Here is a 15,202-nt window from a genome sequence, read left to right as displayed (position 1 = left end):
ATTTGTATACACCGCCCTTCATCCAAGGGTCGCCGAGGCGGCTTGCAGCATTTAAACACCAAAAGCGCGTAGCATAATAGCGAACATGACAATAACACACTGCGCAGCATTTTATTTTATTTATCCCATTCATTTAATAAACAGTCAGATATTCAAAATCTGAAGGGGAGGGAGAGGGGCCTCGTGACTATCCCGTGACAGCCGCTGAAGAGCCAATGAGAGCCGCCCTCGCCTTCAATCTTGTCGTCGTCGAGATCTACTTAAAGACCAAGAACTGGAACGGAGGCGGGTTGGGCCCCCGAGTCGCCTGTCACGCCGAAGCCCCTCCCCGAACCCGCTCCTCCGCCTCTCATTGGTCAGGTTGCAAGCACGGGAAGGCGGGGCCGGAGGTAGGTGAAGGCGAAACGACTCGGCGAGTCGCTTCCACCCGATTGGACCAAAACCGCCCCTTACCCCGCTTCCTCCTTCCGGTCGACAAGAGGATGAGCCTTCGGCTGTACGGCAAGGGCTGCTGCTTCCTCTTCCGCTTGTGTAGCATGACTGGTCACGAGCCGCCCTCCTCTTCCTCCTCCTCCGGGCTCCGGTAACGGCTTCGGGGGCCGGCGACAGGCGCGGGGAGGAAGGCCGAGACGCGACGTCGAACGCCGCAGTGGGCCGGGGCAGCCCCAGGTGACGGCGCCGCTCCGCGACCCTACTCCCCATCTCCCCTCAGCCGCACCTCGCTTGCTGCAGGCTCCGGGGGGCGAGAGAGATGAGGGGGCGGAGGGCATGTGGGGCCCCCCCACCGCCTCCTCGGAAAGCTCCGGCCTCGCTCCCCCCCCCCCTTGAAGAAGCCTGGCGGCAGTCGAGTTGTGGAAATGGCGGGGCTTTTTAGGCACTTGGGGGGTGAGGGGGGGGTCAGGGAAGGGTTTCGCAGGGGTGAGGTAGAGCAGGCGGCCTCGGCGCCTGCCATGCCGAAGGGCGAACCCGTCGCAGGGACACGCGCGCTTTTCGTTACGTCTGCACGCGAAGCGGGGCGGACACGTGAACCGCAGGCAGGTGAGGGCCCGGTGGCGCGTTCCGCGTGGCGCTCTGCCTCCGCAACTCGAGTGACGGGAACGAGGCCGCCTCAGCAGTTTCGTCCCACCCCCGCCGCCACCTGTATGCGGCTCTTTCCAAAGCTCTCTCCACCCATCTCTGGCACAGATTCTTTGCAATTCTGAGCACAAGGGCTGCCTCCTCCCCGCCTAACCCCAAATCCCTAGGATTTAATGTTTCAAATGGTGCATCCCCGAAACATCCATTTCGGGCTATCAAGGGTGAGAGTGGATTCTCAGTAACTGAGAGGATGTTGACTTTTCCTGGACTGATCTTTCAAAGCCCACACCCAGAGTTAGAGCAGAGAGAGTCTTCCAAGGTGAATTTTTCCAACATGAAAGGCTACGCTCAGGACCTGAGCAAGATGACTCTGCAATGGGTAATTTCGCCAAAATGGAGCTTTCAAGTATACGAATATGTATTAAAATTTATCAACAAAGTCAATGGCATTTTATGAGCTGCTTAAATTTGGCCGTGCTGTACCCGTCCTTAGAAAGAAGGTGACTATTCATGCATCAAAGACATTAAGCCAGCCTTCGTTCGCAGAATACATTCGCAGAAATTATCATGCAGCCCACCTACATTTGGATGGCTTGAAATGCAAAACAAAAAAGCAAAATGCACCTACTGACTGATTTCTAAAAGCTTCCATGTGTGGTCTGAGTGAATCATCATTTATGAGATGCTCACTTCTTGTTTTAATGATTAACAACATAAAAATAGCATATGACAATGCAGAATTAACAGTTTCTGAGAGTGGTTTGAGATGAGCCATAACGATAGTAAGAAACACTGAATAGAAGATGTTCTTCATACATTTCAAATAGAGGATGTGAAACATATTTGTTGGGGGAAATAAGGGTTCAGCCTACTGAGAGGATCCAGTTGGCCGCTCCTGCCTTAAAGTAGTGAATTTCCTCTCTCTCAGTGCCAAATTATTGCAGGTTGTCATTTATGTGAAACTAATATCCCAGTTGTCTCTTAATTCAGGACTGTGAGATTGCTTATAGAATGTCCACCTTTCCATGTAAAAGCCATAATGAAAAAGTAGACATTGATTGTTCAATTGAGCTCTGCAACTCAGGTTTCATATGTCAGGCTGCCATATTAACGCCTTGTCTACATCTGTTTTTCATCACCTGCCCTTACTCTAGACAACTGCTTGTAGAATGTTCCTGGCTCACCCTTGCTTCCATGCTGTGCTGCTAGCCCTCATAACCACTGTGATGGCAAAGGACAATGAATGTGATCTACTTGGGGAGGAACGCAGTGAATCCACAAAAGAAAAGAAGCTGCTGGAGAGGTTGACGCCAATTTTCGGCAGAAGGTACAGTGCCTGTGGCTGATTGACTTGTTGGGGTGGCTTCAGTGTAGCCGATGTCAGGAGCAATTGCTCAAGAGGGATTTTTGAGTCACTGCCCTTGGGGAATATCCAACCACCTTAGCTACTTGTCAGGCCCGGCTAGTGTCAACAAGTGATTCTCATAAGAATTCTACTTGCTCATACCGATTGCGTTCCTGTTGTGAAAAGATGGCTGCTGAAGGAGTTTATTCCCCCCCCCCAATAAAATTAACAGCTCATTGGCAATATTCTGTTGTTCATGAGGCCTTGTGGACATCTGGTATAGATACTTAATGCCCTTACTAAGTCTCCGATATAATCTCCAGATGTTTTGGGACTACAATTCCCATCATCCCTGACCACTGGTCCTGTTAGCTAGGGATGATGGGAGTTGTAGTCCCAAAACATCTGGAGGGCCAAGTTTGGCCATGCCTGAAACAGCACCTCTGTTCTTGCACTACTTGAATAGTTTCCCCACCAATCCGCATTACAAAATCTACAAAAGGAAATATGCAGGTATTCATTATTGACACCTGGGTGAGCAGCCTGGGAAGATTAGGCATTAACTCAGCTTTTGGTCTCCAGCTACTTGGTGTGGCACCAATCCCAACTGGGTTGGGAAGAGTCACAGCTGTAATCCCTAAGGAGGCCAAACTCTACTGACTAGATTTGAGGGGTTTTATGGTGTTGAGTCATTGGAACAGACTGGGGATGCTGCTGGTCTCTTGTCCACCCCATTGCATGGCACTTCCTTTGCTAACCTGAAGGTTACCTTGAGCATGGTGGTGGAGAATCCTTCCAGAGTGGTGCCACGTACCTTCAACACCCACTCCAATTCAGCCTCCAGTGAACTAGCTTGGGACCTCATGGCCACCTGGACAACCATAGATTTGTCATGATCAATCAGTGGTGCAACCCATGTGTCCAAACAAATGTACTCTGGACCTGGTCTTTGCAACAGAGAGGGATAGCTTGGTTCAGTTGATTGTGGGGTTTGTAATGAGGCCGTTGTCCTGGATGGACCATTTCCTGATATGGTTTGGATTCCCTCTGATTGTATTACCCATAGGGATGGAGGGCCTATTGAGATGGTCCACCCTGGAGACTAATAGACTCACAAAGGTTCCTGAATACTTTGGGGGATTTTCCAGCTGAGATGGCTGGCACTCCTGTTGAGGCTCTATTCTTGCTGTAGAACAGCAAGATGCACTGGGCCATAAACACAGTTGCTTCAGGGGTCATCATTGCAACTGGTGAGCATGCCAGGGTTCCCTGGTATACCAGGGAACTGCATGATTAAACAGGAGCGGCAATGGCTAGATTGTAAATAGTGCAAATCCCAATGCAACACTGACCAGATAAAGGCAAGAGTACTTGGTCATGCATACCGCATGGCAGCGGTGACGGCAAATAAAGTGTGCCTCTCTGCCACCAGAGCCTCTTCAGTCCAGCAGGGCTGTTTCGAGTGGTGAATAAGCTGATTAAATCTGTCCAACATAGGGTATCTCTGAAGTTCTGGGCACCAATTATAGCAATGCCAGATGACCATCTAACTCAGGATTTGTTGGCTCAGTGGAGAAGCTGGTTATAGGAGTTTGGCTGACTGACCCTTGCCCATCATGTCTTACACAGCTATCCAGAGGGGATTGGTGGAGTGGGCTCAAGGATTGATCAGTTCCTTACTGCAGAAGCGGGGTGTGCTGCCTGCCTTGAAGGACCAGAAGTGTTACATTACAATTGCCTGTTCACAATCTTGGGCGAGATTCTTGAGAGGCTGGCGGCAAGCCACCTGCAGGCATTATTGGAGGGAGTAGATTAATCCGAACGGATTTCAAACTGGCTTCAGGCCCAGAGACAGGCATTTGGGGGATGGCTGGGTGTGAGTTTTCTGTATCCAAAGCTGTATTGTTTTACTTAGATCAGTGTTTTCAGCTTTTGGATTTTAAATACAGTTGTATTTTAATTTGTATTCCCCACCCTGGGACTTCTTGTAATGAGCAGGTAACAAATAGGTTTTTTTTTTAAAAAAAAATGGAGATACATGCTGATCTCCCTTTTTTCATGCCTCAGGATTTGGGGTGTTTCTCATTCACTTTAGAGCAGAATTTGTAGAACATGATTTTTTAAAAAAGTTTGTGAAAACCTCTCCTAATGGAATTTGGAATGAAAGAGGGTTGGCTGGTATAGATGCTCCTTAATTTGAGTGGGAAGGACTATTGTTAGGATCCCCACCACCCCCGCAAATGTGTGAGCACCAATGTTTGTAAGGCTTCACTCTGTGGCATCTCCCTCTGCAGTTTTGAAGTTGAAGGTGAGAGTGAAGGTGAGAAATACACCTACAAGTTCCGGGTGTGTCGAAATGCTAGCAATAAGACCAATTCTGGCCTGGTGCAGATCAACAATAAGCAACAGACAATGGTGTTGGGACGAATCAACGAAACCCATCTTGCCAGTGGAAGTAAGATACATTTATCCTTCAACAACTCTTATCCATTGCTCTTCCAATACCACACATGCCTCACAGGGTGTCTTGGTTTTCTGTCTTGGCAGGTTCATGGATTTTACTGACCTATAAGGGGGGAGACCCCTATAGTAGCCACTGTGGGAAGGAGCCGAGAAAAGCCATAGTAATGATCACCTGCAACAAGAAGACACTAGCAGTGAGTAGCTACTGGAAAGGGTTATTAAAAAATAATAATTCCAGGGTATATTGGCCAATGGTTAGGAGTCACCCCTCATTACATTACCTCCAGTACTAATCACGCTGAATAATTTAAGAGCTGAATTACATGCTTGGAAAATGAGATTTTTCAGCTTGGCAGGAATACCACTATGCTTGAACTTGTATGTTGGTGGGAGGGGAAAGGCTGCTCACTTAGAAAATGAACACATTTTGAAGAAGGGTAAAGGGACCCCTGACCATTAGGTCCAGTCGTGACCGACTCTGGGGTTGCGGCGCTCATCTCGCTTTATTGGCTGAGGGAGCCAGCGTACAGCTTCCAGGTCATGTGGCCAGCATGACCAAGCCACTTCTGGTGAACCAGAGCAGCGCATGAAAATGCCGTTCACCTATTTATCTACTTGCACTTTGACGTGCTTTCGAACTGCTAGGTTGGCAGGAGCAAGGACCGAGGAATGGGAGCTCACCCCGTCATGGGGATTTGAACCGCCAACCTTCTGATCAGCAAGTCCTAGGCTCTGTGGTTTAACCCACAGCGCCACCCGAAGAAGGGTAGTCCAGGGCTATTGGGAGGGCTGGGAAGTTCCTGTTGCAAAGAAAAAGTCAAACACAGAGCCTCCTACTAGCATTTTAAAGTACAACCCAGGAAGCCTACAGCATATATTTATCTGAACATGTATCTCGCTCACTCAGAAGTGGGAGGTGGCACTGTTAGATGGTTCTTGAAGAAGATGAAGGACACTGGCGAGCATAGATCTCTGGGGAAGGACGGAACTTTGTCCCTGTATATATTTAAGGTGATAGATGTATTTTACTGGGCTTCCATGAGTCTGCTATCTTCCCATAAACAGAGTGGTTTCACCATGGTGTCAGAAGAACGAGAAAAGATGGAGGAATGCTTCTACCTCTTTGAATTAGAGAGCAGCTTGGCCTGCCCTCCAGAAGACGCTCACTTAAGTATTGGCTCTATATTGCTCATTACGTAAGTTTGTCTAAAAGTTTTAATACTCCATCTAGTTTAGCAATTTCCAGGGTAGCTTATATGCATATTCTTTTTAAACAAATAAAACGGGATTGAAAAATGAAGATAACAGTTAAAACTGAGCAGCATCAGAGCAACTTGAGAGATAAAAGCTATTCTGATAATACAATTTAATAGTGCCTGGTTTCAACAATAAGTTCTTTACTTGGTGCCAGAAAGACATGAGATTTGGTACCAACATCCTGGTGTATATGTGTACAATCTTAAGGCCTGTACTTTGGACTAGTTGAAATTTCAAATGTGTCCCCCCATTCAGTGCATCATGGCAGTGTAAGTTGTATGCCACCAGTTCATGAATAGTGGCTGTTTCTTTTCGGGTGGGAAGGTGGGCACCAGACTTAGAACGTAGACGGCACTTCATGCCATAAAAAGGTACAGCTTCCAGGTCATGTGGCCGGCATGACTAAGCCGCTTCTGGCGAACCAGAGCAGCGCACGGAAACGCCGTTTACCTTCCCGCCAGAGCGGTACCTATTTATCTACTTGCACTTTGACGTGCTTTCGAACTGCTAGGTTGGCAGGAGCTGGGACCGAGCAACGGGCGCTCACCCTGTCGCGGGGATTTGAGCTGCCGACCTTCTGATCGGCAAGCCCTAAGCCCATTAGGTCCAGTCATGACCGACTCTGGGGTTGCAGCACTCATCTCGCTTTATTGGCCAAGGGAGCTGGCGTACAGCTTCTGGGTCATGTGGCCAGCATGACTAAGCCACTTCTGGTGAACCAGAGCAGCGCACGGAAACACCGTTTACCTTCCTGCCAGAGCAGTACCTATTTATACTTGCACTTTTACGCCATAGATGCCACTTAAAGGCTAGATCTTAAAAGCATTCAAAGCTGCAAAGTGCAACCCCATCTAAAATTGGCTGGGAACTACCTCTCAAAACAGGCACACACCCTACCAACAAGTATCTTCACTTTCTCAGGACTTGGCGAGAAAGTATTCCAGATTTTCAGAGTATGTCACCTGGCAGTTCAGTACAGATTTTAAACAGAATTGGGGACAAAGCTTTGAAGAGTACATGTGGTATCGGACATTAGTATTCCATGCCGCCCTTGTCAACTGAGCATACAAGGTAGAAATGAAACAGTGGAACACATTGTCCTCCATTACAGAAGGGTGCCATGGTGCTGTTCCCTACTTTTAGTGCCTTATTAGAAAGGGTCTAGAAAAGTAATCTGCTGAAAGTTTATCCACGAGACACTTTTCTGTAAATGTGATTCCACAGAATCAGGTTTTGTATTGAGCATAGGGTGAATGAAATAAAGGTCTTTGGCCATGGGGAATGGAAGGTTTATCCCAAGGCAGTTACTTTAAGACAAAAGAATACATATGTAGTTAGGGGCACTGGCTTCCTGGTAAGTATTTAGGCAGGCATGACAGTATGGCATGTGTTTATATCAGAGCTTTCCAAACTTTTCACGTTGGTGACACACTTTTTAGACATGCATGATTTCACGACACAGTAATTCAGTTTTACTAGCAAACCAGAGGTTAAACTAACCCCTTTCCAGCCCCGGGAGGAGTGCAGGGAGCATTTGTGGGACACACCTACACACTGCAACCAACACACTAACTTGTCACGACGCACAGTCTAGAAAGCTCTGGTTTATATTATACATGTGACAAATGCCCTGGGCCTTGCAATTACATAGATGCACAGGAGAGCCTAAATTACTGCTGTTTAGACATGAATTATAAGCACAGCTTCTGATTGGGCTTCAGCAAATCTCACAAGATGTTGGAAGATTTGGATGTTACAAACAGATACAGTGGTACCTCGGGTTGCAAACTTAATTTATTCCGGGGGTCCGTTCTTAACCTGAGGCGCGGTTTCGCTAATGCGGCCTTCTGCTGCCGCTGCACTGCTGGCGCACGATTTCCGTTCCCATCCTGGGGCAAAGTTCGCAGTCCGGAGCAACTACTTCCAGGTTAGCCGAGTTTGTAACCCGAGGTACCACTGTACAGGGAAATAAACTTGCACAAATGTCCTCAAATGTAGCCTGCAATTTAGTTTCCCTAAAGTGTACCTATTTTCCTCCCCATTTCTGGGCAAATAATTTGCCTGCCATATTGATTCCTAATCCCCATTCCCTTCCCATATTTTATGCTGCTGTGTATACTCAGTGTGATACCTAACAACCATTAAGCCTAAAGTTGTGCACATTGGGCTCTCCTCTGGTTGCTCAAAATTAGAATTTGACTAGACGCTTTAGGAGTAACACATATTACACCATAAAGGTTGGAATCTCATATGCCAATCAGCCTCATTATAAGTTCTTAAGCGGTTTGTAAGAGAACATCAACATGTTCTGAGTTTTATTAGAAATCATCATAGCTTTTGCCTTCCTGGTTTGTTTGTATTTTGACATTCTCTTTCAGGCTTGCTCCATTGGTTGCAGTGTACCTCATTGGGGGATTTCTTTACCAGCGTCTGCTGGTGGGAGCAAAAGGCATGGAGCAGTTCCCCCACTTGGCCTTCTGGCAAGATCTGGGCAACCTAGTGGCAGTAAGTAGCAAAACAGACAAATCCGTACAGCAGCAAGGGGCAACCTGCGATTCTTCCAGAGTTTGCATCTGATATCATGCACACAAGCTGCGTCTTCCTGTGCCACAGGAAAGGTATACAGTGGTACCTCGGATTAAGTACTTAATTCGTTCCGAAGATCCGTACTTAACCTGAAACTGTTCTTAACCTGAAGCACCACTTTAGCTAATGGGGCCTCCTGCCGCCGCCGTGCGATTTCTCTTCTGATCCTGAAGCAAAGTTCTTAACCCGAGGTACTATTTCTGGGTTAGCGGAGTCTGTAACCTGAAGCGTATGTAACCCGAGGTACCACTGTATGTGCATTCAGGCATTTTGATGAATCTTGTTTTAACATCTTGTTTTAAGCAGGCCCGGGTAACCTCCTACCCGTGGACCAATCATAGCCCGCAAAGCCATTTTCCTCATGACGTCAGCTGATGTGTGGGAGGATGGGATTGAATCCTGACAAACACCATCCTGATTCAGGAACTGGTTTGCATCAGAATCTCGCTAAAATGAAGGACTTTCAAACAGCCCTGTGCTGTTCTTTGAAGTCCTGACAATTTGGGCTTCAAAGCACAGCATCACCTGACACCATAGTGATGCCCACCTGTCGTATTCAGCCCTCCAAGGGAAGGAGATAAAAATGGCCCCTAGACAGAAAAGGTGCCCCCACCCCCATGTAAAGAAGCCGCAGTGAAGCTTGGGGACCCAGCTTGTTACAATTTTTTAAGTGCCATTTAGTATGATGTCTAATGCCAGACTGTGATTAATCTCTACCTTTTTGATAAAAGCCACTCTCAGAGCCATGGTTTGAAATTGCATTGTGTCAACTAATAATTTGAAATTACCCAGTTTGCATTCGGACAAAATGATATACTTAATACTTAATCAGATGGAAGCAGAGCCTTTCAGTTCCTTGCAGCTACACTGAACGAGAGGGAGTGCATGAATTGAAAGTTTGTTCTGGCTAAATAAACAGATCTATTGCGTTGTCCAAATATAGCTATTGTTTTTGTTGGAGATTGCAGCTAATAAATTCCTGTCAACAGGCTTCCCTTCAGAGTTGTCTGGGAGGCACAGCCTAGGCTTGTTTCCTTGTGGGAACTTCTGAGCTGACACTCTCAAGCTAAGCTTTTACTTACTAGTTGCCTATGCAAAGCCTTTGATGTGCTTTAGGTACGGCAGTTGTGCTTATTTGGCTGCCACGCCTTTCTATAGTCCCTTCAGCATTGAAGTCCTCAAATCATGCTAAGAGGTGGAATCTGGATGGAGACAGAGGTTCATGCTGCAATCGCTATTCGGGGTCTGGCATTTGTACATTAACCTGTGTGTGTTTACAGGATGGCTGTGATTTTGTGTGCCGGTCGAAACCAAGGAATGTACCAGCTGCGTATCGTGGTGTTGGCGATGACCAACTAGGGGAAGAGTCTGAAGAGCGAGATGACCATTTGCTACCAATGTGATCTTTTGTTTCTTTTCCTTCCCTGTTTGTTCACATAAGCGGGTGTCACCTGGTCGCTTCCCCCTCATCTTTCTTGTGATCACCCCTTAAGCTGCTTGCTTTTTACCATGGCTGCCCCGTTTTTCCTCTCCTGCTATGAATGAGTACTGGGACTGGGGCTTGGGGCTTTTATGAATGTAAATCTGTGGCAACAAACTTTGAAATAGGGGGACTGGACAGAGCCCTGAAGGGCAAATGCTTCTCTAGATTGCCTGCTGAGGCTGATTTTCCCCAGTTTATGAAGAAGTGTTTGTAGGTTTGGAGTGGAGCAGCAAGGGGAACTTCAGTATGTGAAGTTAAAGGGAAGAACCTGAAGGTGCAGGGAAATACTAGTAGCCTTGGGTATGGGGGGGTGGGTAGAGTGGCTGGGATTGAGTGCTTTTACATATTTTGTATGGGCTTTATTCTACAAAACACTGGATTTCTATTTTCAATTATTCATTTGTACATTTTTCTTGAAAGGTGAGGGAGCTTTCCTTGCATTTTCAGATTCACCCTTTTAAGATGCAGTAGACAGACAGTCTGGAGACTCTTCCATCTTAAAGTATGAATTAAAAGTAGATTTGAGGTCTTCTTTTTTTTCCAGTCACTGGTCCATGATGATGGCAATAATATGTATATTTTGCTATATGGCCTGAATTGAAATAGAGGTGGAGACTTCAGAGGCAAAGAGGAAAGAGTGTTTATTAAAACAGCAGGTGCACCTGACTGCAGTCCCTGCATTATCACTCCCTTTAAATGCTTTACGAGAAAGAGGAATTATCTAGCTTTAGTTGTATATGTGCTTATGGCGGAGGTTGAAAAATATAAGGAAGACCAGTCTTCTTAGTAGTTCAACGGGGGAATAAGGAATGAAAGTCTGTCTGGGTGTCTGGGTGGTTAGTCAACACCTTAGGTTTTTTGACATAGCCACAAAAACCTATGGAATAAACTTTTATCCTTCCAGACTAGTGCAAACATCACTGCCGGTCTGTTCTCAGTAGGGATGTTAATCTAAGCTGCACCTTCATCTGCTTCCTGGAGGGATTGGGACATGATAGGTCTGTTGTTTTAAGAGATTGCTTTCTCTACTTGGTGCATGCTATGCTATCACCTACTGAAGAGATCAGAGCTGCAGCTCAAAAATATTCCTTACTTTTGAAGATAAGCCATTTACAGTTCAAAGTCTCCTGAATTCACTAGTAACACCAGCTATCTCTTGTGAGGAATAATACATTTACTTTGTAGGGAGAGCTGGTGGTTCAAACTGAGCAGCGATCTGTGGGGTACACAGCAGGGCAAAATCTCTCCTTTTCTGACTCAAGAGCAATGATCAGCTCTCCTGCTGGAATGAAATTAGATAAACAAAGCTGCATCAAGTGTCTCAAGTTCCCTCCAACAGGGATAAGGTCACTGCAATGGTCACTTTTTCATGGTGGTGTTTAAAAATAACTTTGTACAAAGACACAACTTTAAAATTAAAATGGCTTGAAGCCCTGAACTGTGTGTTTGTGAGTTCATCATAGACATGCTGATGGGAGTTGGAATTTAACAACATGGAAGGGCTGGAGGTTCCCCTCTCTTAAGTCAAAGAAAGCTGCAGCAAATTAACCTCGTTAAATACTACTTTCCTGTTCTTCCTGCTCTCCCAGCCACACAAGGAGAGGGAACATAGCTCAGTAATCAAACACAGAACTTGGCTGGAGAGTGCTTAAATTTCACTTACCTGTATCTCTAGTTGAGAATTCAAGGACTGGGAATATCAACTACTGTATTGGCCCGAATATAAGCCGCACCTGCAAATAAGCTGCACCTTTAAAATTGATGGGGGGAGGAGGAAAAATGACAATACCCAGGCTGCTTCCTTGGTTGGGGAGGACACCACTTTGCTGACAGCGTAAGGTCATGAATAAAAGCCACACTTAACTTTTCACTGTCTGAATTTTTTTTGGGGGGGGGGGGGAGGAGTGCGGCTTATATTCAGGCCAATGCTGTGCTTCACATAAACATGCTGTCAGAGGCCACCTCAGCCACACCTTTTTGCTTAGTGCTATAGCATTATTTAAGCTATTCTTGTAGTTAAGAAGTATGAACCAGCACACACAAGGAGATGGCTGCTGCTCCCCCCCCCCTTCCTATAATAGCTATTATAATCTCTTCAATTCACACTAAAATGGTGATCACTTTTAACTAATGGCACAGGAAATCCGAGCGCATTTGACTCGAGAGAGTCTATACTCCTTGTGGTTAAAAGCTATCATTTGTTAGTGATATTAAACTTTGTGTTCAGATTTGGGTCATTTTGGAAAACATAAAACGTATTGGGACCCCTAGTTAGACCACCAAGCCCCACATACCAGCCTGTATCTGACATCATGGAGTCTTAAAACCCAAGCACAGTACTTTACAAGATCCAACAATCAGCTGCCCATCAGTGCTTTTCAGGTTGATTTCAAACCTTGTGGCAAAAAACTGCTTGCTTGATGTCACTGTGACATCAAATAACAGGTGGACAATCCATGTCAAACTTGGGGCAGGAGGTGGGGAAGATAGCCTGGTGCTATGGAAGGAAACTTGATTGAGCCAACAGCCCAGAAAGCTAAGGCAAGAATCTCAGCTGGTAGGCATGAAGTAATACAGCCAAAACTCTGGTTCCCTCTAGTGGGCTTTAAAAGGCCGTTTGAGTTGTGAAAATGCTACATACCCTAGCATTCAAAAAGTTTTAAAATGACATTTTGGCAGATAGAACTTATTAAACACTATTTCTACTAAGCAGAAGTAAATATGCTTAAGCTGAGCTTTATGCTAAGATTTTAAGCACACTTAGGTTTGCAACAGAAATGAGTAAACTCCTATAGAAATATATGGAAATCTCTACAAATGATTGCAAGGTAGGTTTAATTGTTTTAAACTACTATACTCCAAGAAATATTGCTAAACCTTGTTCAGTGTTCCAAAACTGTAGCAGAGGACATACAGTTTCAATCTCAGATTTGAAGTTAACACAGTTAACAAATTTCAGTATCCTTAACTGCAATCTACAGTGACAAATATCACACCTAGCTTTATAAGTACAAGTAAAGCTTTCTCCATAGCTCCCCTGCTCAGTACATGTCCCCCTCCTCAAATTACACTGCTTTAAAAAACTGTTAAAAACAGTTGCTGGAAAAAGGAATGGAAAAACACATCCTTGACCAAAAGCCATGGCTATCATCCAGCAGATACTGTAAACTGCTCTAAACCTATTGCTGGAAGAGTCATACTTCAAAAGGGGTAATGATTACTACTAGATATCACCACTGATTGGAACAAGCCTGAAATATGCAAGCACAGAACAGTGGAAACACCTGCCCTAGTATAAACTCTCAGACACAACATAAAATTTGAAAGGTACAGACTTTGAGACAGACATACAGGTTACATCAAAACTAAGATTTTGAACATGCTCTGTATGAATTGTAACAAATCCCTTTTGTAGTTCAAAGCAAAGCTGTACCCTACTTTTGAATGATTTAACATGAACAGCAACAAAGCTTGCCTTCATTTAAACCTGCCATCTCTCCAAGTGAAACTATTGCACTGGTGTGTATCAGGAAAGTCGGGGAGAAAAAAAAAATCAGGCCACGAGAGGACCGGCAACTTAATTTTTGAAGCATTCTTTTTACTGAAGAGAATATTTGTATAATAAACAAAAATAAACAGGCTTCTGACAGGAGATACAAACCTGCTAGAAGAAGCTTTGTCCCATATGCTCTCAGGGGGAGGGCAAGATACAAAACTAGTAAAAGAAAAAATTCAAAAGCAAGATAGAAACAAATGGTGCTTCAGTACAATTGGATTCTCCTTTGGATATTGAATGGCATCTTCCAACTCCACAAGACATGTAGAATTAAAGTTTTTTCTTTAAAAAAATCCCTTGATATCACAGAAGTGCTCGTGTTGTCTTGGCAAGGGTCCTATTTAGGCATGAACAAGCTCCAATCCTTAAGTGATCCAGAACACTTTCCAGTATTCTGTATGGGGTCAGTTTGCTACTTACTTCCACATGACGCTATGAACTGAGAAAGGCGTCATTTAAAGGACCTTCCAACTTCCCCTCCCTCCCTCATCAAGAGAACCCATTCCCAAACTTCAGCACTAACTGGTTCCCTGGAAAAATGAATCTGTGTAGGAGGGGAAAAGACCGCATGGGAAGGAAAATGAGAAAACAAAAGCAACTCTAATTCTGAGAAGAGAAAGGGTCCTTCTCAGCCCTTCCTCTGAGAAGCCTCACCAGAGAACCCTCATCATCCTTGCTGTATTGCCACCAGAACGATTCAGAGGCTAATTTTCAGGCAACATGAGATATTCTTGAAGAGGTGTTTCAAGGCCTCCTGGGGAGATATACTTCCTCCATGTAGCACCAAGACTGGCTTTTAAGAGAGGTCAGTTTCCCTCCATTCAGTGTTGAGAGCTTGAAATGGTCCCAGCGCGAAGAGGGGGAGAACTCTGGCTTCTTGTGTTACTAGGTCTCTTTGAGGATGTTGATCTTGGCACAGATCTTGAGGGCAGGACCCAGCTTGATATTCATGGCACTCATGAGGTGCTCTTCCTTCAGTAGGAGCAAAGCCTGACCGTCAATCTCCTGTGACCGAAACTCCTCCGCAATCTCCTGGCAGCCTATAGGATTCAAGAAGGGGAAAAAACAAAACACCAAACCTTGTGAGATGTCAAAGAGGCAAGCAGCTGATGTTATTTTGAAGAACAGGATGTTTGTATCAAATCCCTTAGCAATCTTAATAATTCTCACAACAGGTCTGAGGTGAGTGACCGAAAAAATAAAGGCTTGCTGAAGGAAAGCTGGCTGAAACGGAATTTCCTAGGCTACAGCTCACATTTTCAGTGATTATGCTATGTTAACATACAGATAAGTCATCTATCGTCATGACCTTCATAATTCCTGGAGCACACAGAATAGTGTTCATAGTACAGTGGTACCCTGGAAGTCGAATGGAATCCGTTCAGGAAGTCCATTTCACTTCCAAAACGTTCAGAAACCAAAGCGCGGCTTCTGA

The 15,202-nt window shown here is 45.3% G+C and overlaps 2 protein-coding genes across 7 annotated transcripts in view; one reads left to right on the top strand and one right to left on the bottom strand.

The window, feature by feature from the left end:
• Positions 1-489: 489 nt before the first annotated feature.
• M6PR (mannose-6-phosphate receptor, cation dependent) lies at positions 490-11,649 on the top strand. The gene is made up of 7 exons (XM_080987937.1): positions 490-669; positions 2,232-2,404; positions 4,717-4,877; positions 4,970-5,079; positions 5,951-6,081; positions 8,521-8,647; positions 10,009-11,649. Exons 2-7 carry the CDS (start codon positions 2,247-2,249, stop codon positions 10,129-10,131), a joined length of 810 nt encoding a protein of 269 aa, XP_080844063.1. The 5' UTR covers positions 490-669; positions 2,232-2,246; the 3' UTR covers positions 10,132-11,649.
• Positions 11,650-13,029: 1,380 nt separating this feature from the next.
• The window catches only part of PHC1 (polyhomeotic homolog 1), a 28,946-nt gene continuing 26,773 nt past the window's right edge, over positions 13,030-15,202 (bottom strand). For all 6 annotated transcript variants that reach the window (XM_080987745.1, XM_080987747.1, XM_080987744.1 and 3 more), the window contains one exon: positions 13,030-14,807. In XM_080987745.1, the coding sequence (XP_080843871.1) occupies positions 14,653-14,807 (155 nt within the window). In that variant the 3' untranslated portion in view covers positions 13,030-14,652. The remainder of the gene's footprint in view (positions 14,808-15,202) is intronic.

The sequence above is a fragment of the Podarcis pityusensis genome (genome assembly GCF_964106645.2).
Source record: "Podarcis pityusensis genome assembly, chromosome: 17".
In the NCBI taxonomy this organism is placed as follows: Eukaryota; Metazoa; Chordata; class Lepidosauria; order Squamata; family Lacertidae; genus Podarcis; species Podarcis pityusensis.
The sequence above is the reverse complement of the archived record's forward strand: the minus strand, read 5'-3'. Positions and strand labels throughout refer to the sequence as shown.